We start from the raw sequence: 24541 nt of genomic DNA on the forward strand, positions 1-24541 counted from the left end.
ACCTTTGGAATGTTAGCATGGGTGTGTCTGTCGTGTGTTTGGCCAGTGGAGTTTGAGATGCGTGTGTTAGGTGTGTGTGAGGTGTGTGTGTGTGTGTGTGTGTGTGTGTGTTCTCACAAACTAACTAGCCTACTCTGTTTATGATTCTGTTGTCATGGATGACTGATTTGGGTCATTATTTCGAGTTTAAAAATAGATATTGCTCTCATGGAACAGGGTGCTTTCAGCACTACTGAAAAGTGCTATTTACACGTGAAAAATGAATGGCGCATGCTGCGTTTTGTTATTGGCGACACGGTGATATCTTGATGTTATGCAGCTGTGAAGTCTGAAGTGGTCAGTGTTTGATGGTGTGTCTGTTAGTCCCATGGACATGTGTTCATCAGTACAAATTAGATTTGACCTATTAAGCCCCAGTCGGGGTGTTAGATGAAGCTGGTTTCTGACCGTGTGGGGCACAATGCCACAGTGGAGTTCAGAAGGGAGGATCTCACTCACCTCTATTTCACCGGCTGTTTAGGATCCTCACTATACAGCTGTTATTCTATAGGCTGGGATCCTCACTATACAGCTGTTATTCTATAGGCTGGGATCCTCACTATACAGCTGTTATTCTATAGGCTGGGATCCTCACTATGCAGCTGTTATTCTATAGGCTGGGATCCTCACTATACAGCTGTTATTCTATAGGCTGGGATCCTCACTATACAGCTGTTATTCTATAGGCTGGGATCCTCACTATGCAGCTGTTATTCTATAGGCTGGGATCCTCACTATACAGCTGTTATTCTATAGGCTGGGATCCTCACTATACAGCTGTTATTCTATAGGCTGGGATCCTCACTATACAGCTGTTATTCTATAGGCTGGGATCCTCACTATACAGCAGTTATTCTATAGGCTGGGATCCTCACTATACAGCAGTTATTCTATAGGCTGGGATCCTCACTATGCAGCTGTTATTCCATAGGCTGGGATCCTCACTATACAGCTGTTATTCTATAGGCTGGGATCCACACTATACAGCTGTTATTCTATAGGCTGGAATCCACACTATACAGCTGTTATTCTATAGGCTGGGATCCTCACTATACAGCTGTTATTCTATAGGCTGGGATCCTCACTATACAGCTGTTATTCTATAGGCTGGGATCCTCACTATACAGCTGTTATTCTATAGGCTGGGATCCTCACTATACAGCTGTTATTCTATAGGCTGGGATCCACACTATACAGCTGTTATTCTATAGGCTGGGATCCTCACTATACAGCTGTTATTCTATAGGCTGGGATCCTCACTATACAGCTGTTATTCCATAGGCTGGGATCCTCACTATACAGCTGTTATTCTATAGGCTGGGATCCTCACTATACAGCTGTTATTCTATAGGCTGGGATCCTCACTATACAGCTGTTATTCTATAGGCTGGGATCCTCACTATACAGCTGTTATTCTATAGGCTGGGATCCTCACTATACAGCTGTTATTCTATAGGCTGGGATCCTCACTATACAGCTGTTATTCTATAGGCTGGGATCCACACTATACAGCTGTTATTCTATAGGCTGGGATCCTCACTATACAGCTGTTATTCTATAGGCTGGGATCCACACTATACAGCTGTTATTCTATAGGCTGGGATCCACACTATACAGCTGTTATTCCATAGGCTGGGATCCTCACTATACAGCTGTTATTCCATAGGCTGGGATCCACGCTATACAGCTGTTATTCTATAGGCTGGGATCCACGCTATACAGCTGTTATTCTATAGGCTGGGATCCACACTATACAGCTGTTATTCTATAGGCTGGGATCCACACTATACAGCTGTTATTCCATAGGCTGGGATCCTCACTATACAGCTGTTATTCCATAGGCTGGGATCCACGCTATACAGCTGTTATTCTATAGGCTGGGATCCTCACTCTACAGCTGTTATTCCATAGGCTGGGATCCTCACTATACAGCTGTTATTCTATAGGCTGGGATCCTCACTATACAGCTGTTATTCCATAGGCTGGGATCCACACTATACAGCTGTTATTCTATAGGCTGGGATCCTCACTATACAGCTGTTATTCTATAGGGTGGGATCCTCACTATACAGCTGTTATTCTATAGGCTGGGATCCTCACTATACAGCTGTTATTCTATAGGCTGGGATCCTCACTATACAGCTGTTATTCTATAGGCTGGGATCCTCACTATACAGCTGTTATTCTATAGGGTGGGATCCTCACTATACAGCTGTTATTCTATAGGCTGGGATCCTCACTATGCAGCTGTTATTCTATAGGCTGGGATCCTCACTATACAGCTGTTATTCTATAGGCTGGGATCCTCACTATGCAGCTGTTATTCTATAGGCTGGGATCCTCACTATACAGCTGTTATTCTATAGGCTGGGATCCTCACTATACAGCTGTTATTCTATAGGCTGGGATCCACACTATACAGCTGTTATTCTATAGGCTGGGATCCTCACTATGCAGCTGTTATTCTATAGGCTGGGATCCACACTATACAGCTGTTATTCTATAGGCTGGGATCCTCACTATACAGCTGTTATTCTATAGGCTGGGATCCTCACTATACAGCTGTTATTCTATAGGCTGGGATCCACACTATACAGCTGTTATTCTATAGGCTGGGATCCACACTATACAGCTGTCATTCTATAGGCTGGGATCCTCACTATACAGCTGTTATTCTATAGGCTGGGATCCTCACTATACAGCTGTTATTCTATAGGCTGGGATCCTCACTATACAGCTGTTATTCTATAGGCTGGGATCCACACTATACAGCTGTTATTCTATAGGCTGGGATCCTCACTATACAGCTGTTATTCTATAGGCTGGGATCCTCACTATACAGCTGTTATTCTATAGGCTGGGATCCACACTATACAGCTGTTATTCTATAGGCTGGGATCCTCACTATACAGCTGTTATTCTATAGGCTGGGATCCTCACTATACAGCTGTTATTCTATAGGCTGGGATCCACACTATACAGCTGTTATTCTATAGGCTGGGATCCTCACTATGCAGCTGTTATTCTATAGGCTGGGATCCACACTATACAGCAGTTATTCTATAGGCTGGGATCCTCACTATACAGCTGTTATTCTATAGGCTGGGATCCTCACTATACAGCTGTTATTCTATAGGCTGGGATCCACACTATACAGCTGTTATTCTATAGGCTGGGATCCTCACTATACAGCTGTTATTCTATAGGCTGGGATCCTCACTATACAGCTGTTATTCTATAGGCTGGGATCCTCACTATACAGCTGTTATTCTATAGGCTGGGATCCTCACTATACAGCTGTTATTCTATAGGCTGGGATCCTCACTATACAGCTGTTATTCTATAGGCTGGGATCCTCACTATACAGCTGTTATTCTATAGGCTGGGATCCTCACTATACAGCTGTTATTCTATAGGCTGGGATCCTCACTATACAGCTGTTATTCTATAGGCTGGGATCCTCACTATACAGCTGTTATTCTATAGGCTGGGATCCTCACTATACAGCTGTTATTCTATAGGCTGGGATCCTCACTATACAGCTGTTGCCAGAGCACGTTTTTAACTGGCTGTCCATTGGTCGCCAAAACAGTGATTGACAGGCAGCTTAAACTACTTGAATTCAACTATTATTGGGTTCAAATATTTTTGGGTTCACATTTAGATTTGTGAACAGCCGTCCACAACAACCATAATCTGTAAGGCACAAATAGCTAAATGAGAGAGCAGCAGTGTGATTCACATCAACACGCCGTAATAAGTCATATCTGTATCGCCGTAGACATTTGTAATGCTTGTAATGGTTGTGTGACATCAAAGAGGTATTAATTATAATCCTCAACGGCTCATCTTTCAAAATACTTCATTTACAGCATTTCCCTCGTTCGGACAGCAAATCATCTGTAAAACTTGTTGTGGCGTGCTCTAGTTCAGAACGTCAGTCAGTCAGTCAGCCAAAAGCCAGCGGTCTGACGTCATGTATACAGCATGTTACTGTACAGGTAGTGTGTTCCAATTTAGGTGCTAATTACTGTCCAAATCTGTCATTTTCAACCTGTCTACGGGTGCGAGTGTAAAGGGTTACCCCTAACTAACCCTGGCAACATGTTCCCACAAGTTGCTCCTCCAACAACATGTTCCCCCAACATGTTCCCCCAACATGTTCCCCAAAGCTGTTCCCCCAAGCTGTTCCCCCAACATGTTCCCCCAACATGTTCCCCCAAGCTGTTCCCACAAGATGTTCCCCCAACATGTTCCCCCAAGCTGCTCCTCCAACATGTTCCCCCAAGCTGCTCCTCCAACATGTTCCCCCAACATGTTCCCCAAAGCTGTTCCCCCAACATGTTCCCCCAACATGTTCCCCCAACATGTTCCCCCAACATGTTCCCCCAAGCTGCTCCTCCAACATGTTCCCCCAAGCTGCTCCTCCAACATGTTCCCCCAACATGTTCCCCCAAGCTGCTCCTCCAACAACACGTTCCCCCAAGCTGTTCCCCCAAGCTGTTCCCCCAAGCTGTTCCCCCAAGCTGTTCCCCCAAGCTGTTCCCCCAACATGTTCCCCCAAGCTGTTCCCCCAAGCTGTTCCCCCAAGCTGTTCCCCCAAGCTGTTCCCCCAAGCTGTTCCCCCAAGCTGTTCCCCCAACATGTTCCCCCAACATGTTCCCCCAACATGTTCTCCCAACATGTTCTCCCAACATGTTCTCCCAACATGTTCTCCCAACAAGCTGTTCCCCCAACAAGCTGTTTCCCCAACAGTAACTCTCATCTCTTCCTGTCTTCTCTTGCAGCAGTAAGTCAGTGTTGGAGGTCTGTCCTGACTGAAGAGGAGACCCACTACACACACAATCACATCATCAGCTTTTAAATACACACACATTCATCATAATGGTAGGTTCACACCTGTTGGTTTCAATTCAGCTGAATGAATGAATGAATGAAACAGCTTCTGGAATGAAACAGTTTTGGTGGAACCAGTTTCTAGTTGTGCAGGCTAGCTAAACCTTCAGTGTGAATTTCAACACTAACTTCACAGGTACACATTACATTTCCCCCCAAAGAGACTGGCCTGCTACTGTCTGTAACATTCCCCTGAATTACCTATTTCCTGTCTGAGAGACTGGCCTGTTACTGTCTGTAACATTCCCCTGAATGACCTATTTCCTGTCTGAGAGACTGGCCTGTTACTGTCTGTAACACTCCCCTGAATGACCTATTTCCCCCCAAAGAGACTGGCCTGTTACTGTCTGTAACACTCCCCTGAATGACCTATTTCCTGTCTGAGAGACGGGCCTGTTACTGTCTGTAACATTCCCCTGAATGACCTATATTCTCTCAGAGAGACTGGCCTGTTCCTGTCTGGAACATTCCCCTGAATGACCTATTTCCTCTCAGAGAGACTGGCCTGTTCCTGTCTGGAACATTCCCCTGAATGACCCGTTTCCTCTCAGTCCTCACTGACTGGAGCAGTGGCCTGGCGGTCTGCTCTCTCTGCTGGGGCTGAAGAGGGAGACAGTGTTTAATCAGCTACTCCATAGTCCACACCTGGATCACACACTGATACTGTTGCTGCTGTGGGTAGTCTGCTTGAAATAGCAGAATTAGATCTGTGTGAATGTAGTCTAGAATGGAGGTCTCTGTTTGACCCCAAACAGTAATTATTTTGACTTTCATTTTAATCGTGTTCTTTTCTCCCCTATCCTCTCTACTCTCCCCTCTCCCCTCTCCCCTCTCTCCTCTCTCCCCTCTCCCCTCTCCCCTCTCCCCTCTCCCCTCTCCCCTCTCCCCTCTCCCCTCTCCCCTCTCCCCTCTCCCCTCTCCCCTCTCCCCTCTCCCCTCTCCCCTCTCCCCTCTCTCCTCCTCTCTCCTCTCTCCTCTCTCCTCTCTCCTCTCTCCTCTCTCCTCTCTCCTCTCTCCTCTCTCCTCTCTCCTCTCTCCTCTCTCCTCTCTCCTCTCTCCTCTCCCCTCTCCCTTCTCCCTTCTCTCCTCTCTCTCCTCTCTCCTCTCTCCTCTCTCCTCTCCCCTCTCCCTTCTCTCCTCTCTCTCCTCAGGGAGGTGTATGATGACTGAAGCTGCAGGGCTATGGCCAGCGAACCCCTCGAAGGCTTCCATGAGGTCAACTTGGCGTCACCCACCACCACTGACCTCCACGGATTGACCTCCGACACCAGACCCCAATGTCACAGCGCCCCTTCCAGCGCCCTGTACCGTACACCCTCCCTCAGCTCCAGCCCCTGCCCCCCCAACGCCCTGCGAGCCGACCAGCTGCCCACCCAGCCCATCTACTCTGCCCCTAGGCTACTGGGCAGCACAGAACCACACAATGGAAGGTCAGGAAGAAACCCTCCTGGAGAAACAGACTTACAGTACCTGGCCCATGACAACCACAATGTAAAGAGATATATTACCTGGCCCATGACAACCACAATGTAAAGAGAGATATATTACCTGGCCCATGACAACCACAATGTAAAGAGATATGTTACCTGGCCCATGACAACCACAATGTAAAGAGAGATATATTACCTGGCCCATGACGACCACAATGTAAAGAGATATATTACCTGGCCCATGACAACCACAATGTAAAGAGATATATTACCTGGCCCATGACAACCACAATGTAAAGAGATATATATTACCTGGCCCATGACAACCACAATGTAAAGAGAGATATATTACCTGGCCCATGACAACCACAATGTAAAGAGATATGTTACCTGGCCCATGACGACCACAATGTAAAGAGATATATTACCTGGCCCATGACAACCACAATGTAAAGAGATATATTACCTGGCCCATGACAACCACAATGTAAAGAGATATATTACCTGGCCCATGACAACCACAATGTAAAGAGATAGTACCTGGCCCATGACAACCACAATGCAAAGAGATATATTACCTGGCCCATGACGACCACAATGTAAAGAGATATATTACCTGGCCCATGACAACCACAATGTAAAGAGATATATTACCTGGCCCATGATAACCACAATGTAAAGAGATATATTACCTGGCCCATGACAACCACAATGTAAAGATATATATTACCTGGCCCATGACGACCACAATGTAAAGAGATATATTACCTGGCCCATGACAACCACAATGTAAAGAGATATATTACCTGGCCCATGACAACCACAATGTAAAGAGATAGTACCTGGCCCATGACAACCACAATGTAAAGAGATATATTACCTGGCCCATGACAACCACAATGTAAAGAGATATATTACCTGGCCCATGACAACCACAATGTAAAGAGATATATTACCTGGCCCATGACGACCACAATGTAAGGGGATACTAGAGAGAAATCTTGAAGATGGAACACAAATCCTAGCAGGTGAAACTGTTTTAAATGATGCCATGATTTCTGCTAGGATCTCTTTACGCAGTGCAGTCGGTATTAACAGGGCAATGTATTCAATATAAGTCAAGGGTTCCACTAAGCAGTGTTCCATGACACTTAAAACGTACTATTGATGACTAGCCCACTGGGATGCTAATTCATACATTAAAACATGCTTACTAGGCTTAATGTCCAACCAGGTAATGATAGCTGGATCATTATCACCACTAATCATACAGTCAATAGTGCTGATCAGTGATGACTGATTGATCCCTGTAGTAATCAGCCAACCATCCTATACGCTTACATTAGTGTACCCATGATTCCTTGCAGCGTTCCGGGGTTGGAACCCCCCGTCCGGTCAGAGGCGGAGTCAGCAGAAGGGGTGTTCCTGTCTGGAGAGGAAGGGGAGGAGTCTCTGAGTCTGACCAATGACAGCCTGTCCCGCCTCCGCAGCCCCTCAGTCATGGAGATCAGAGAGAAAGCCAATGAGAGACTGAAGGAGGAGCTAGCCAAGGCACAGAGGGTAAGAGACCACACACACACTATGCCCATGTCATGTGTATGTTCCCTCTGGTTGTGTGTCTCTACTAGTTGAATGGTCTCACATCAGTTGATAACAGAGTGAAATCCATGCAGAAGGAATGTGTGATTCTCCTCATCAGAGCAGCCATGTTGAAATCAACGGCAGGGGACCAACATGTTATCTCCTCCTGTGTTATCCTGTGTTATCCTGTGTCCTCCTGTGTCCTCCTGTGTCCTCCTGTGTCCTCCTGTGTCCTCCTGTGTCCTCCTGTGTTCTCCTGTGTCCTCCTGTGTCCTCCTGTGTCCTCCTGTGTTATCCTGTGTTATCCTGTGTTATCCTGTGTTATCCTGTGTTATCCTGTGTCCTCCTGTGTTATCCTGTGTTATCCTGTGTTATCCTGTGTTATCCTGTGTCCTCCTGTGTTATCCTGTGTCATCCTGTGTTATCCTGTGTTATCCTGTGTTATCCTGTGTTCTCCTGTGTTCTCTGAAATGACCCCACAAGCCTCTTGCCAATGTTTATTTTTAACCCGGCGCTCCTGAATGCTGCTTTCTCCAGCCAACTCTGATGAGTGAGAACTATCACTGCCTCGTAACCAGAGTTTGAATGGGCGTGTTGGAACGGAAGGGGTTGGGCCTGAGCAGGCAAGGTGATTGGTCGACCAGGGATTCTACAGGAACAGTGCTTTGTTCAGTCCATGTGACCATGTTATGATCAGCCTCTTCTTTCAGCCTCTTCGTTCAAATCAAATGTTATTGGTCACATACACCTGGTTAGCAGATGTTATTGGTCACATACACATGGTTAGCAGATGTTATTGGTCACATACACATGGTTGGCAGATGTTATTGGTCACATACACCTGGTTAGCAGATGTTATTGGTCACATACACATGGTTAGCAGATGTTATTGGTCACATACACATGGTTGGCAGATGTTATTGGTCACATACACATGGTTAGCAGATGTTATTGGTCACATACACATGGTTAGCAGATGTTATTGGTCACATACACATGGTTAACAGATGTTATTGGTCACATACACCTGGTTAGCAGATGTTATTGGTCACATACACATGGTTAGCAGATGTTATTGGTCACATACACATGGTTAGCAGATGTTATTGGTCACATACACATGGTTAGCAGATGTTATTGGTCACATACACATGGTTAACAGATGTTATTGGTCACATACACATGGTTAACAGATGTTATTGGTCACATACACCTGGTTAGCAGATGTTATTGGTCACATGCACATGGTTAGCAGATGTTATTGGTCACATACACATGGTTAGCAGATGTTATTGGTCACATACACATATTTAGCAGATGTTATTGGTCACATACACCTGGTTAGCAGATGTTATTGGTCACATACACATGGTTAGCAGATGTTATTGGTCACATACACATGGTTGGCAGATGTTATTGGTCACATACACCTGGTTAGCAGATGTTATTGGTCACATACACATGGTTAGCAGATGTTATTGGTCACATACACATGGTTAGCAGATGTTATTGGTCACATACACCTGGTTAGCAGATGTTATTGGTCACATACACCTGGTTAGCAGATGTTATTGGTCACATACACATGGTTAACAGATGTTATTGGTCACATACACATGGTTAACAGATGTTATTGGTCACATACACATGGTTAGCAGATGTTATTGGTCACATACACATGGTTATCAGATGTTATTGGTTACATACACATGGTTATCAGATGTTATTGGTTACATACACATATTTAGCAGATGTTATTGGTCACATACACATGGTTAGCAGATGTTATTGGTCACATACACATGGTTGGCAGATGTTATTGGTCACATACACATGGTTAGCAGATGTTATTGGTTACATACACATGGTTAGCAGATGTTATTGGTCACATACACATGGTTAGCAGATGTTATTGGTCACATACACATGGTTAGCAGATGTTATTGGTCACATACACATGGTTAGCAGATGTTATTGTAGGTGTAGCTACATGCTTATGCTTCTAGATCTGACAGTGCAGCAGTATCTAACAGGTCATATCTAACTATTCCACAACAAAACCTAATACACACAATCTAGTAAAGGAACAGGATGTTAATATATTGAGTGAGAGGTTATTTTCCTGACACGACACCACACACTGTAGGCTGTCTCGTCGTTGTTGGTAATCAAGCCTACCACTGTAGTGTTGTCTAAACTTGATGATTGAGTTGGAGGCGTGCATGGCCACGCAGTCATAGGTGAACAGGACGTACAGGAGAGGGCTGAGAACGCACCCTTGTGGAGCTCCAGTGTTGAGCATCGGTGGAGTGGAGATGTTGTTTCCTACCATCACCACCCGGGTGCAGCCCGTCAGGAAGTCCAGGACCCAGTTGCACAGATTGAGTTCGAGACCCAGGGTATCAAGTTTATGATGAGTTTGGAGGGTACTATGCTGTTGAATGCTGAGCTGTAGTCAATGAACAGCATTCTTACATAGGTATTCCTCTTGTCCAGATGGCGATTGCATTGTCTGTGGGCCTTTTGGGGCGGTAAGCAAATTGTGGTTGGTCTAGGGTATCAGGTGGGGTGGAGGTAATATGATCCTTGACTAGTCTCTCAAAGCACTTCATGATGACGGAGGTAAGTGCTACGGGGCGATAGTCGTTTAGCTCAGTTACCTTAGCTTTCTTGGGAACAGGAACAATGGTGGCCATCTTGAAGCATGTGGGGACAGCAGACTGGGATAGGGTGTGATTGAATATGTCCGTAAACACACCAGCCAGCTGGTCTGCGCATGCTCTGAGGACGCGGCTAGGGATGGCGTCTGGGCCAGCAGCTTTGCGAGGGTTAACACGTTTAAATGTTTTACTCACGTCGACCATGGAGAAGGAGAGCCCAGAGTATTGTCCTCAAAGCGAGCAAAGAAGTTGTTTAGTTTGTTTGGAGTAAGACGTCTCCGACGGGGCTGTTTTTTTTGTTGTAATCCGTGATTGGCTGTAGCCACACGTCTCGTGTCTGAGCTGTTGAATTACGACTCCACTTTGTCTCTATACTGATGCTTAACTTGTTTGATTGCCTTATGGAGGGAATAACTACACTGTTTGTATTCGGCCATGTTTCCCAGTCGCCTTGCCATGATTAAATGCGGTGGTACGTGCTTTCAGTTTTGCGCGAAAGCTGCATCATTTCACGGTTTCTGTTTAGGGAAGGTTTTAATATTTGCAGTGGGTACAACATCTTCTATACACTTCCTTATAAACTCGCTCACCGAGTCAGCGTGTACGTCAATGTTATTGTCTGAGGCTACCCGGAACATCCCAGTCCACGTGATCGAAACAATCTTGAAGCGTGGAATCCGATTAGTCAGACCAGCGTTGGATAGACCTAACCATGGGCGCTTCCTGTTTTAGTTTATGCCTATAGGAGGGGAGCAACAAGATGGAGTCATGGTCAGATTTGCCAAAGGAGGGCGGGTTGTATGCATCGCGGAAGTTAGAGTAGCAGTGGTCGTGCATGTTACTCGCTCGTGTACTGCAATCGATATGCTGATAGAATTTAGGTATCCTTGTTCTCAAATTAGCTTTGTTAAAATCCCCAGCTACAATAAATGCAGCCTCAGGATATATGGTTTTCAAGTTCCTTGATGGCTGTCTTGGTATCCGCTTGCGGGGGATATACACGGCAGTGGCGATAACCGAGTAGAGTTCTCTTGGGAGTTAATACGGCCTGCATTTTATTGTGAGGAACTCTAGGTCAGGTGAACAAAAGGACTTGAGTTCTTGTATGTTGTTTCAATTACACCATGAGTCGTTAATTGTGAAACATACACCCCCGCCCTTCTTCTTTACAGGAGAGATGTTTGTTCCTGTCGGCACGATGCACTGAAAATCCTGTTGGCTGTACGGACTCCGACAGCATGTCCCCAGCTAGCTAGCCATGTCTCAGTGGAACAGAGCATGTTACAATCCCAGATATCTCTTTGGAAAGTATCTCTTGCCCTGATTTCATCTGCTTTGCTAATGTCTGGTCCCTAGTTAACGAGTAATGTACTCGGAAGCGTTGGGTGGTGTGTGCGCATCCGAAGCCTCACTAGAAGATCGCTCCGACACCCTCTCCTCCGACTGCGTTGTTTTGGATCGGCCTCTGGAATCAGTTCAAATGCCATGGGAGGTGCAGACAAAGGATCCGCTTTGGCAAAGTCGTATTCCTGGTTGTGCTGGCAAGTTGACGTCTCTCTGATATTCAATAGCTGTTCCCGACTGTATGTAATAACACTTAAGGTTTTCTGGGCTAACAATGTAATAAATAATACTTTAGAATAAATTAGGACTGGAAGCGACGCTGCCATCTCAATAGGTGCCATCTTCCTATTCAGCCTCTTCATTCTGCCTCTTCATTCTGCCTCTTCATTCTGCCTCTTCATTCAGCTTCTTCATTCAGCCTCTATCAGAGCAGCATATTAGAACCAGAAACAGGAGTTTGTCACGTGTCAATTATCAAACGTTGTTGTTTTTACCTCTGTTTCTTCTGAACATTCTAACTGCACTGGTGTGCCAGACAGAGTCAAGGTGTCATCTCACTACCTGATTTAGAGATCTCTGGAATTAAATGGTGTGAGAGAGACGCAGCTGCCAGTTGCACCCACATTCTGTCTTTCTCAGTCCTGCTGCTCAGAGCAAGGATGTGGGAGAGAGAAAGAAAGATTGTAAGACGGAAGGAGAGCGAGAGAACGAAAGACAGAAAATCATGAGTGAAAGAGAGAGGGGTTTGAGAGAGAGACCTGTGGTACTGAATCACCAGCTAGCTACTGTACTAGAAGACATGTGGTACTGAATCACCAGCCAGCTACTGTACTAGAAGGTGGTGCTGAATCACCAGCTAGCTACTGTACTAGAAGGTGGTGCTGAATCACCAGCTAGCTACTGTACTAGAAGGTGGTGCTGAATCACCAGCTAGCTACTGTACTAGAAGGTGGTGCTGAATCACCAGCTAGCTACTGTCCTAGAAGGTGGTGCTGAATCACCAGCTAGCTACTGTACTAGAAGGTGGTGCTGAATCACCAGCTAGCTACTGTACTAGAAGGTGGTGCTGAATCACCAGCTAGCTACTGTACTAGAAGGTGGTGCTGAATCACCAGCTAGCTACTGTACTAGAAGGTGGTGCTGAATCACCAGCTAGCTACTGTACTAGAAGGTGGTGCTGAATCACCAGCTAGCTACTGTACTAGAGGAAACCCCAGTATCCCTTGGAGGCTCCTTCAGTTCCATTAGCATCAGGGAAGTCCTGGATTATAACTACAGCCATTAGACTGGACCTCATTCACTATCACAGATGCTCCAAATCAGACCACTCCAATGAGGTGCAGGGTCATGCTACTAGCAGGGTGGCCCGGGGGAGGTTAGATTGAACCAATCAGTCATTCTCAGGTGTTCTTATTGACCACTGCTGACCTTATGGTGACCCCTCATGGATTTGGAATCACAATTCTTGACGATCCCTCTGCCATTTCCCCTCAGAGAAAGCTGTGTGTCTTCCTCACTGTATTACCCAGTCTGGCTGCTCCTCGCTGCACCAGGACTGACTGCTGTCCTGTTGCCAGTGTCTCTTCCAGTAAGGAGAGGGAAACGTTGTGCAAACACCCAGTTCCTCCTTCCCAATCAGTTTAAGGCTGTGGGTCTGTACAGCCTTAACAGGTGACCAGCCGATCACAGACAGACAGGTAAATCACTGATTCCCCCAGACAGTCTACGCAGCTCAGACAAGTTGTCCACTCCAGAACCAGCAGGGTCAGCCCCAACCTTCTTCCCCCTTTCCTGCCGTTCCCTGCCCATTCTCCCTCCACTTCCTGCGTTGATCACTACTCTCACCCTTCTGCCTCTGTCGGCATGGCGATGACCTTGTGTTCGATGAGCGCGAGGGAACCTTGTCCGGGCGTGTGTGTGTGTGTGTGTGCACGCTGTAAGCCAGCTCCCACTACTAATCTGAGCCATTGAATACCACTAGTGTCTGTCCTGTTGTTTACCACTGGTGTCTGTCCTGTTGTTTACCACTAGTGTCTGTCCTGTTGTTTACCTCTAGTGTCTGTCCTGTTGTTTACCACTAGTGTCTGTCCTGTTGTTTACCACTAGTGTCTGTCCTGTTGTTTACCACTAGTGTCTGTCCTGTTGTTTACCACTAGTGTCTGTCCTGTTGTTTACCACTAGTGTCTGTCCTGTTGTTTACCACTAGTGTCTGTCCTGTTGTTTACCATGGTCTAGAATACCACTAGTGTCTGTCCTGTTGTTTACCACTAGTGTCTGTCCTGTTGTTTACCATGGTCTAGAATACCACTAGTGTCTGTCCTGTTGTTTACCACTAGTGTCTGTCCTGTTGTTTACCACTAGTGTCTGTCCTGTTGTTTACCACTAGTGTCTGTCCTGTTGTTTACCACTAGTGTCTGTCCTGTTGTTTACCACTAGTGTCTGTCCTGTTGTTTACCATGGTCTAGAATACCACTAGTGTCTGTCCTGTTGTTTACCACTAGTGTCTGTCCTGTTGTTTACCACTAGTGTCTGTCCTGTTGTTTACCACTAGTGTCTGTCCTGTTGTTTACCACTAGTGTCTGTCCTGTTGTTTACCACGGTCTAGAATACCACTAGTGTCTGTCCTGTTGTTTACCACGGTCTAGAATACCACTAGTATCTAGTCCTGTTGTATTTGGTCAGGCCCTGGAAAGTTATTTAACTACTGGGTTTGTTAACAAAACAATGTGTGAAGAGGTGTCACCTTGCCAGAGGAGAGGACTAGTAATCCCTGTGTGTGTGTGTGTGTGTGTGTGTGGTTGTAGCTCTTCACATATAATTACTGGGTGAACAACTGTTACTGCATCAGCATGTGGGTGGTGTTGGTGGGGGTTAGTGGGTGTAGCCTCACTATAAAGTTATATTTACTAAGAAGCAGCAGGTCAAATGGACACAGGAATGTTTCTGTTGTATTATATGACATGGACAACACCCAGTTTATACAGCCTACAGTGGATGTCCATGTTCCTTCCAGGAAGTAGTATAGAACAATAAGGGCCACACACTGTTAACTTCTCTAGGGTAGGGGGGCAGCATTGGGGATTGTGGATGAAAAGCCCAAATTAAACTGCCTGCTTCTCAGCCATAAAAGCTAGAATATGCATATAATAGTATATTTGGATAGAAAAACACTCTGACGTTTCTCAAACTGTTTGAATGATGTCTGTGAGTATAGCAGAACTCATATGGCAGGCAATAACCTGAGAAACAATCCAACCAGGAAGTGGGAAATCTGAGGTTTGTAGTTTTTCAACTCTTGGCCTATCGAATATACAGTGTCTACAGGGGTCATATTACACTTCCCAAGGCTTCCACTAGATGTCAACAGTCTTTAGAACCTTGTTTGATGCTTCTACTGTGAAGTGGGGGAGAATGAGAGGGGATTGAGTCAGAGGTCTTCCAGAGAGCCACAAGCTCAGTCTCGCGCGTTCATGTGATAGTTAGCTCTGCTCCATTGCATTTCTACAGACAAAGGAATTCTCCGGTTGGAACATTATTGAAGATTTATGTTAAAAACATCCTAAAGATTGATTCTATACATCGTTTGACATGTTTCTACAGACTGTAACGGAACTTTTTGACTTTTCGTCTGCTCCTAGTGATCGCGCGTCGTGAGTTTGGATTGTGTACTGAACGCGCTAACAAAAAGGAGCTATTTGGACATAAATGATGGACATTATCGAACAAAACAAACATTTATTGTGGAACTGGGATTCCTGGGAGTGCATTCTGATGAAGATCATCAAAGGTAAGTGAATATTTATAATGCTATTTCTGACTTCTGTTGACGACACAACATGGCGGATATCTGTTTGGGTTGTTTTGGTCTCTGAGCGCTGTACTCAGATTATTGCATGGTGTGCTTTTTCCGTAAAGTTTTTTTGAAATCTGACACAGCGGTTGCATTAAGGAGAAGTGGATCTAAAATTCCATGCATAACAGTTGTATCTTTTATCAATGTTTATTATGAGTATTTCTGTAAATTGATGTGGCTCTCTGCAAAATCACCGAATGTTTTGGAACTACTGAACATAACGCGCCAATGTAAACTCCGATTTTTGGATATAAATATGAACTTTACCGACCGAACAAAACATACATGTATTGTGTAACATGAAGTCCTATGAGTGTCATCTGATGAAGATCATCAAGGGTTAGTGATCAATTTAATCTCTTTCTGCTTTTTGTGACTCCTCTCTTTGGCTGGAAAAATGGCTGTGTTTTTCTGTGACTTGGCTCTGACCTAACATAATAGTTTGGTGTGTTTTCCCTGTATAGCCTTTTTGAAATCGGACACTGTGGCTGGATTTACAACAAGTGTATCTTTAAAATGGTGTAAAATACAAGTATGTTTGAGGAATTTTAATTATGGGATTTCTGTTGTTTTGAATTTGGCGCCCTGCAGTTTCACTGGCTGTTGACGAGGTGGGACGCTACCATCCCACGTACCCTAGAGATGTTAAAGATCCCTTCCAGGAACCAGTATAGAACAATAAGGGCCACACACGGTTAAATATCTGTTCCAGGAACCAGTATAGAACAATAAGGGCCACACACTGTGAAAGATCCCTTCCAGGAACCAGTATAGGACAATAAGGGCCACACACTGTTATATATCTCTTCCAGGAACCAGTATAGGACAATAAGGGCCACACACTGTTAAAGATCCCTTCCAGGAACCAGTATAGAACAATAAGGGCCACACACGGTTAAATATCTGTTCCAGGAACCTGTATAGAACAATAAGGGCCACACACTGTGAAAGATCCCTTCCAGGAACCAGTATAGAACAATAAGGGCCACACACGGTTAAATATCTGTTCCAGGAACCAGTATAGGACAATAAGGGCCACACACTGTGAAAGATCCCTTCCAGGAACCAGTATAGGACAATAAGGGCCACACACTGTTAAAGATCTCTTCCAGGAACTAAGTATTTTATTGCTCTGAAATACATTTACTGTACAGGGTAATATGTTATTAGGGTAATATAAACGTTTTGATTTCAGCTATCGAAACTTGGCCTGCTGTCAACTGAACTGTGTGTGTTTCCAGTACATGCCTGTGTTAAGAAGTCTACACACACAACATTCACACCAAGTCACGGTTCCATTTCACATTTTTGATTTGTTTCATCTTATTTCGGCTGCTAAAATAAACCCACATTTGATTTTTCCTTGGTCATTATTATTACCTGGTCATTTATATTTACGTTCATCACGTTTTGTGTTTGTCCATTTTTTGTGTTTTTTTTTTTTTCTCATTTCTTAAGGATGTTAAGTTGAAAGACGAGGAGTGTGAAAGGCTTTCTAAAGTCAGGGACCAACTGGGCCAGGAACTGGAGGAGCTCACTGCTAGCCTGTTTGAGGTTGGTCCCACCGGCTAATTCACCCCCCCCCCAGAAACACTGAGACGGCTCTCCTTGTGATCAGTGTTTTGGCTTTGCGCCTCCCTTCTCTTACCTAGCTAGATTAACAGTTTCCATCCTCTCTCTAGGTCTCCTTTGTCTCTCCTCCCTTGTCTTACGTAGCTAGATTAACAGTTTCCATCCTCTCTCTAGGTCTCCTTTGTCTTTCCTCCCTTGTCTTACGTAGCTAGATTAACAGTTTCCATCCTCTCTCTAGGTCTCCTTTGTCTCTCCTCCCTTGTCTTACGTAGCTAGATTAACAGTTTCCATCCTCTCTCTCGGTCTCCTTTGTCTCTCCTCCCTTGTCTTACGTAGCTAGATTAACAGTTTCCATCCTCTCTCTCGGTCTCCTTTGTCTCTCCTCCCTTGTCTTACGTAGCTAGATTAACAGTTTCCATCCTCTCTCTCTCGGTCTCCTTTGTCTCTCCTCCCTTGTCTTACGTAGCTAGATTAACAGTTTCCATCCTCTCTCTAGGTCTCCTTTGTCTCTCCTCCCTTGTCTTACGTAGCTAGATTAACAGTTTCCATCCTCTCTCTAGGTCTCCTTTGTCTCTCCTCCCTTGTTTTACGTAGCTAGATTAACAGTTTCCATCCTCTCTCTAGGTCTCCTTTGTCTCTCCTCCCTTGTCTTACGTAGCTAGATTAACAGTTTCCATCCTCTCTCTAGGTCTCCTTTGTCTCTCCTCCCTTGTCTTACGTAGCTAGATTAACAGTTTCCATCCTCTCTCTTTCTAGGTCTCCTTTGTCTCTCCTCCCTTGTCTTACGTAGCTAGATTAACAGTTTCCATCCTCTCTCTAGGTCTCCTTTGTCTCTCCTCCCTTGTCTTACCTAGCTAGATTAACAGTTTCCATCCTCTCTCTAGGTCTCCTTTGTCTCTCCTCCCTTGTCTTACGTAGCTAGATTAACAGTTTCCATCCTCTCTCTCGGTCTCCTTTGTCTCTCCTCCCTTGTCTTACGTAGCTAGATTAACAGTTTCCATCCTCTCTCTAGGTCTCCTTTGTCTCTCCTCCCTTGTCTTACGTAGCTAGATTAACAGTTTCCATCCTCTCTCTCGGTCTCCTTTGTCTCTCCTCCCTTGTCTTACGTAGCTAGATTAACAGTTTCCATCCTCTCTCTAGGTCTCCTTTGTCTCTCCTCCCTTGTCTTACGTAGCTAGATTAACAGTTTCCATCCTCTCTCTAGGTCTCCTTTGTCTTTCCTCCCTTGTCTTACGTAGCTAGATTAACAGTTTCCATCCTCTCTCTAGGTCTCCTTTGTCTCTCCTCCCTTGTCTTACGTAGCTAGATTAACAGTTTCCATCCTCTCTCTAGGTCTCCTTTGTCTCTCCTCCCTTGTCTTACGTAGCTAGATTAACAGTTTCCATCCTCTCTCTAGGTCTCCTTTGTCTCTCCTCCCTTGTCTTACGTAGCTAGATTAACAGTTTCCATCCTCTCTCTAGGTCTCCTTTGTCTCTCCTCCCTTGTCTTACGTAGCTAGATTAACAGTTTCCATCCTCTCTCTAGGTCTCCTTTGTCTCTCCTCCCTTGTCTTACGTAGCTAGATTAACAGTGTCCATCCTCTCTCTCGGTCTCCTTTGTCTCTCCTCCCTTGTCTTACGTAGCTAGATTAACAGTTTCCATCCTCTCTCTCTCTGTCTCCTTTGTCTCTCCTCCCTTGTCTTACGTAGCTAGATTAACAGTTTCCATCCTCTCTCTAGGTCTCCTTTGTCTCTCCTCCCTTGTCTTACGTAGCTAGATTAACAGTTTCCATCCTCTCTCTAGGTCTCCTTTGTCTCTCCTCCCTTGTCTTACGTAGCTAGATTAACAGTTTCCATCCTCTCTCTCTCTGTCTCCTTTGTCTCTCCTCCCTTGTCTTACGTAGCTAGATTAACAGTTTCCATCCTCTCTCTAGGTCTCCTTTGTCTCTCCTCCCTTGTCTTACGTAGCTAGATTAACAGTTTCCATCCTCTCTCTAGGTCTCCTTTGTCTCTCCTCCCTTGTCTTACGTAGCTAGATTAACAGTTTCCATCCTCTCTCTAGGTCTCCTTTGTCTCTCCTCCCTTGTCTTACGTAGCTAGATTAACAGTTTCCATCCTCTCTCTAGGTCTCCTTTGTCTCTCCTCCCTTGTCTTACGTAGCTAAATTAACAGTTTCCATCCTCTCTCTAGGTCTCCTTTGTCTCTCCTCCCTTGTCTTACGTAGCTAGATTAACAGTTTCCATCCTCTCTCTCGGTCTCCTTTGTCTCTCCTCCCTTGTCTTACGTAGCTAAATTAACAGTTTCCATCCTCTCTCTAGGTCTCCTTTGTCTCTCCTCCCTTGTCTTACGTAGCTAAATTAACAGTTTCCATCCTCTCTCTCTTTCTCGGTCTCCTTTGTCTCTCTTTTCTCCTGTTTTCAAAGCTCTTGTTAGTTTGTAAAGACACTAACCTGCTTTTCTCTGGGTGTTTGGTGTCAGCTGTGACTCTGACTCAGGTTGTCTTGACTTGTGTTTGGTTGTTGGGTTCTCTGTTTTGTGTCAGAAGTCGGTAGGGGTTAGAGGTCAGGGCGATGAGTGACGCATTGTGGGTCTAACGTCTCGTGCCTTCTTACAGGAAGCTCACAAGATGGTGCGTGAGGCCAACATCAAACAGTCGACGGCTGAGAAGCAGCTGAAGGAAGCTCTGAACAAGGTGAGGACTGAACCATTCACAACCATGTTCAGTACTACTGTGTCTACATGACTGTTACCCTCATGGAAATGGAGTGGCTGACCCAGTCTGATGGTCTTCTAATGACAATTCTGCAGGTGTGTCTGGGATGATTTATGTGCTGCCTCTTCACTAAAGGTGTCAGTCACACCACTGCAGCCTCCCGGCTGGCTGGTAATGGGAGCCACAGGAACGTACTGACTGTAGTGCACCATGTCTGGCTGCTTTAATAGCAGGGTGTATCATTTCTGTGAGTGATAGCAGTAACAGTCCTGTAGATCATATCCTATCAGTCTGACAGTAACAGTCCTGTAGATCATATATCAGTCTGACAGTAACAGTCCTGTAGATTATATCCTATCAGTCTGACAGTAACAGTCCTGTAGATCATATCCTATCAGTCTGACAGTAACAGTCCTGTAGATCATATCCTATCAGTCTGACAGTAACAGTCCTGTAGATCATATATCAGTCTGACAGTAACAGTCCTGTAGATTATATCCTATCAGTCTGACGGTAACAGTCCTGTAGATTATATCCTATCAGTCTGACAGTAACAGTCCTGTAGATCATATCCTATCAGTCTGACAGTAACAGTCCTGTAGATCGTATATCCTATCAGTCTGACAGTAACAGTCCTGTAGATTATATATCAGTCTGACAGTAACAGTCCTGTAGATCATATCCTATCAGTCTGACAGTAACAGTCCTGTAGATTATATCCTATCAGTCTGACGGTAACAGTCCTGTAGATCATATCCTATCAGTCTGACAGTAACAGTCCTGTAGATTATATCCTATCAGTCTGACAGTAACAGTCCTGTAGATCGTATATCAGTCTGACAGTAACAGTCCTGTAGATCGTATATCAGTCTGATGGTAACAGTCCTGTAGATCATATCCTATCAGTCTGACAGTAACAGTCCTGTAGATCATATATCAGTCTGATGGTAACAGTCCTGTAGATCATATCCTATCAGTCTGACAGTAACAGTCCTGTAGATCATATCCTATCAGTCTGACAGTAACAGTCCTGTAGATCATATATCAGTCTGACAGTAACAGTCCTGTAGATCATATCCTATCAGTCTGACAGTAACAGTCCTGTAGATCATATCCTATCAGTCTGACAGTAACAGTCCTGTAGATTATATCCTATCAGTCTGACAGTAACAGTCCTGTAGATCATATCCTATCAGTCTGACAGTAACAGTCCTGTAGATCATATCCTATCAGTCTGACAGTAACAGTCCTGTAGATCGTATATCAGTCTGACAGTAACAGTCCTGTAGATCGTATATCAGTCTGACAGTAACAGTCCTGTAGATCATATCCTATCAGTCTGACAGTAACAGTCCTGTAGATCATATATCAGTCTGACAGTAACAGTCCTGTAGATTATATCCTATCAGTCTGACAGTAACAGTCCTGTAGATCATATCCTATCAGTCTGACAGTAACAGTCCTGTAGATCATATATCAGTCTGACAGTAACAGTCCTGTAGATCATATCCTATCAGTCTGACAGTAACAGTCCTGTTCACACCTCTCTGTCAGAACGAGACGAGACAGAAGATAGACCTGTTCCTCACCTCTCTCTGTCAGAACGGTGTGAGACAGAAGATAGACCTGTTCCTCACCTCTCTCTGTCAGAACGAGACGAGACAGAAGATAGACCTGTTCCTCACCTCTCTCTGTCAGAACGGTGTGAGACGAGACAGAAGATAGACCTGTTCCTCACCTCTCTCTGTTAGAACGGTGTGAGACGAGACAGAAGATAGACCTGTTCCTCACCTCTCTCTGTTAGAACGGTGTGAGACGAGACAGAAGATAGACCTGTTCCTCACCTCTCTCTGTTAGAACGGTGTGAGACGAGACAGAAGATAGACCTGTTCCTCACCTCTCTCTGTCAGAACGGTGTGAGACGAGACAGAAGATAGACCTGTTCCTCACCTCTCTCTGTTAGAACGGTGTGAGACGAGACAGAAGATAGACCTGTTCCTCACCTCTCTCTGTCAGAATGGTGTGAGACGAGACAGAAGATAGACCTGTTCCTCACCTCTCTCTGTTAGAACGGTGTGAGACGAGACAGAAGATAGACCTGTTCCTCACCTCTCTCTGTCAGAATGGTGTGAGACGAGACAGAAGATAGACCTGTTCCTCACCTCTCTCTGTCAGAACGGTGTGAGACGAGACAGAAGATAGACCTGTTCCTCACCTCTCTCTGTCAGAACGGTGTGAGACGAGACAGAAGATAGACCTGTTCCTCACCTCTCTCTGTTAGAACGTTGTGAGACGAGACAGAAGATAGACCTGTTCCTCACCTCTCTCTGTCAGAACGAGACGAGACAGAAGATAGACCTGTTCCTCACCTCTCTCTGTTAGAACGGTGTGAGACGAGACAGAAGATAGACCTGTTCCTCACCTCTCTCTGTTAGAATGGTGTGAGACAGAAGATAGACCTGTTCCTCACCTCTCTCTGTTAGAACGGTGTGAGACGAGACAGAAGATAGACCTGTTCCTCACCTCTCTCTGTTAGAACGGTGTGAGACGAGACAGAAGATAGACCTGTTCCTCACCTCTCTCTGTCAGAATGGTGTGAGACAGAAGATAGACCTGTTCCTCACCTCTCTCTGTCAGAATGGTGTGAGACAGAAGATAGACCTGTTCCTCACCTCTCTCTGTCAGAACGTTGTGAGACGATGTAAACCTGTTCCTCACCTCTCTCTGTCAGAACGGTGTGAGACGAGACAGAAGATAGACCTGTTCCTCACCTCTCTCTGTCAGAACGGTGTGAGACGAGACAGAAGATAGACCTGTTCCTCACCTCTCTCTGTCAGAACGAGACGAGACAGAAGATAGACCTGTTCCTCACCTCTCTCTCTCAGAACGGTGTGAGACGAGACAGAAGATAGACCTGTTCCTCACCTCTCTCTGTCAGAACGTTGTGAGACGATGTAAACCTGTTCCTCACCTCTCTCTGTTAGAACGGTGTGAGACGAGACAGAAGATAGACCTGTTCCTCACCTCTCTCTGTCAGAACGGTGTGAGACGAGACAGAAGATAGACCTGTTCCTCACCTCTCTCTGTCAGAACGGTGTGAGACGAGACAGAAGATAGACCTGTTCCTCACCTCTCTCTGTCAGAACGGTGTGAGACGAGACAGAAGATAGACCTGTTCCTCACCTCTCTCTGTTAGAACGGTGTGAGACGAGACAGAAGATAGACCTGTTCCTCACCTCTCTCTGTTAGAACGGTGTGAGACGAGACAGAAGATAGACCTGTATCTACATGGGTTCTATTTGTGTGATGTTCCACTCCCCCCCCTCCCTCCCCCCAGATCGATGTGCTCCAGGCGGAGGTGTCTGCCCTGAAGACCTTGGTCCTGTCCACGTCCCCCACCTCCCCCTGTCACGACCTTCCTGGGGGCTCCAAGACTCCCTTCAAGAAGGGTCACGGCCGCAACAAGAGTACCAGCAGCGCCATGCTGGGCAGCGGACAGGAACTGAGCGGCACACAGCCCATCGTACGAGACTGCAGAGAGGTAACACACACACACACATACACACACACACACACACACACACACACACACGGCAGGTCTCTGTTGAGACCTGGTTTATCATCAACTCCTTATTGATTCATCTTGCCTGAGCAGTGAGTCATTTATTATCAACTCCTTATTGATTAATCTTGCCTGAGCAGTGAGTCATTTATTATCAACTCCTTATTGATTCATCTTGCCTGAGCAGTGAATCATTTATTATCGACTCCTTATTGATTCATGTTGCCTGAGCAGTGCCATCTCCCTCTGTACGTCAGTGTGGAGTAGAACTGACACCTTGTCTCCTGAGTTATTGTTCCCTGAGGAGTAGATATGAGTTAAAGATGACAGAAACAAGCCTCTGCAGACAGAACTACTGTATGTTTAGTTGGTGGGTATACAATATCCAGGTCGACCATAAGGAACCATGTATTGTGTGTGTGTTAAACTGCCTATTTGGAAATGGCATACGTCTATAGATCCCAAAGGTTGCTGGTTCGAATCCCCGAGCGGACAAGGTCAAAATCTGTCCTCCTGCCCCTGAACAAGGCAGTTAACCCACTGTTCCCCTGAACAAGGCAGTTAACCCACTGTTCCCCTGAACGAGGCAGTTAACCCACTGTTCCCCTGAACGAGGCAGTTCACCCACTGTTCCCCTGAACGAGGCAGTTCACCCACTGTTCCCCTGAACGAGGCAGTTAACCCACTGTTCCCCTGAACGAGGCAGTTAACCCACTGTTCCCCTGAACGAGGCAGTTAACCCACTGTTCCCCTGAACAAGGCAGTTAACCCACTGTTCCCCTGAACAAGGCAGTTAACCCACTGTTCCCCTGAACAAGGCAGTTAACCCACTGTTCCCCTGAACAAGGCAGTTAACCCACTGTTCCCCTGAACAAGGCAGTTAACTCACTGTTCCCCTGAACAAGGCAGTTAA

General features: G+C 45.5%; 1 protein-coding gene across 4 annotated transcripts in view; it reads left to right on the top strand.

Annotated features, from left to right (window-relative positions):
* LOC118938829 (rab-3A-interacting protein-like) overlaps window positions 1-24541 on the top strand; it is a 95029-nt gene that overhangs the window by 50790 nt on the left and 19698 nt on the right. For 3 of the 4 annotated variants that reach the window (XM_036944996.1, XM_036944995.1, XM_036944997.1), the window contains exons 2-7: window positions 4827-4926; window positions 6087-6365; window positions 7733-7925; window positions 17262-17357; window positions 19968-20045; window positions 23404-23607. In XM_036944996.1, coding sequence (XP_036800891.1) covers window positions 6118-6365; window positions 7733-7925; window positions 17262-17357; window positions 19968-20045; window positions 23404-23607 — 819 coding nt within the window. In that variant the 5' untranslated portion in view covers window positions 4827-4926; window positions 6087-6117. The remainder of the gene's footprint in view (window positions 1-4826; window positions 4927-6086; window positions 6366-7732; window positions 7926-17261; window positions 17358-19967; window positions 20046-23403; window positions 23608-24541) is intronic. The other variant, XM_036944999.1, reaches the window with a different exon arrangement.

Source organism: Oncorhynchus mykiss, chromosome 15 (assembly GCF_013265735.2).
Source record: "Oncorhynchus mykiss isolate Arlee chromosome 15, USDA_OmykA_1.1, whole genome shotgun sequence".
NCBI lineage: Eukaryota > Metazoa > Chordata > Actinopteri > Salmoniformes > Salmonidae > Oncorhynchus > Oncorhynchus mykiss.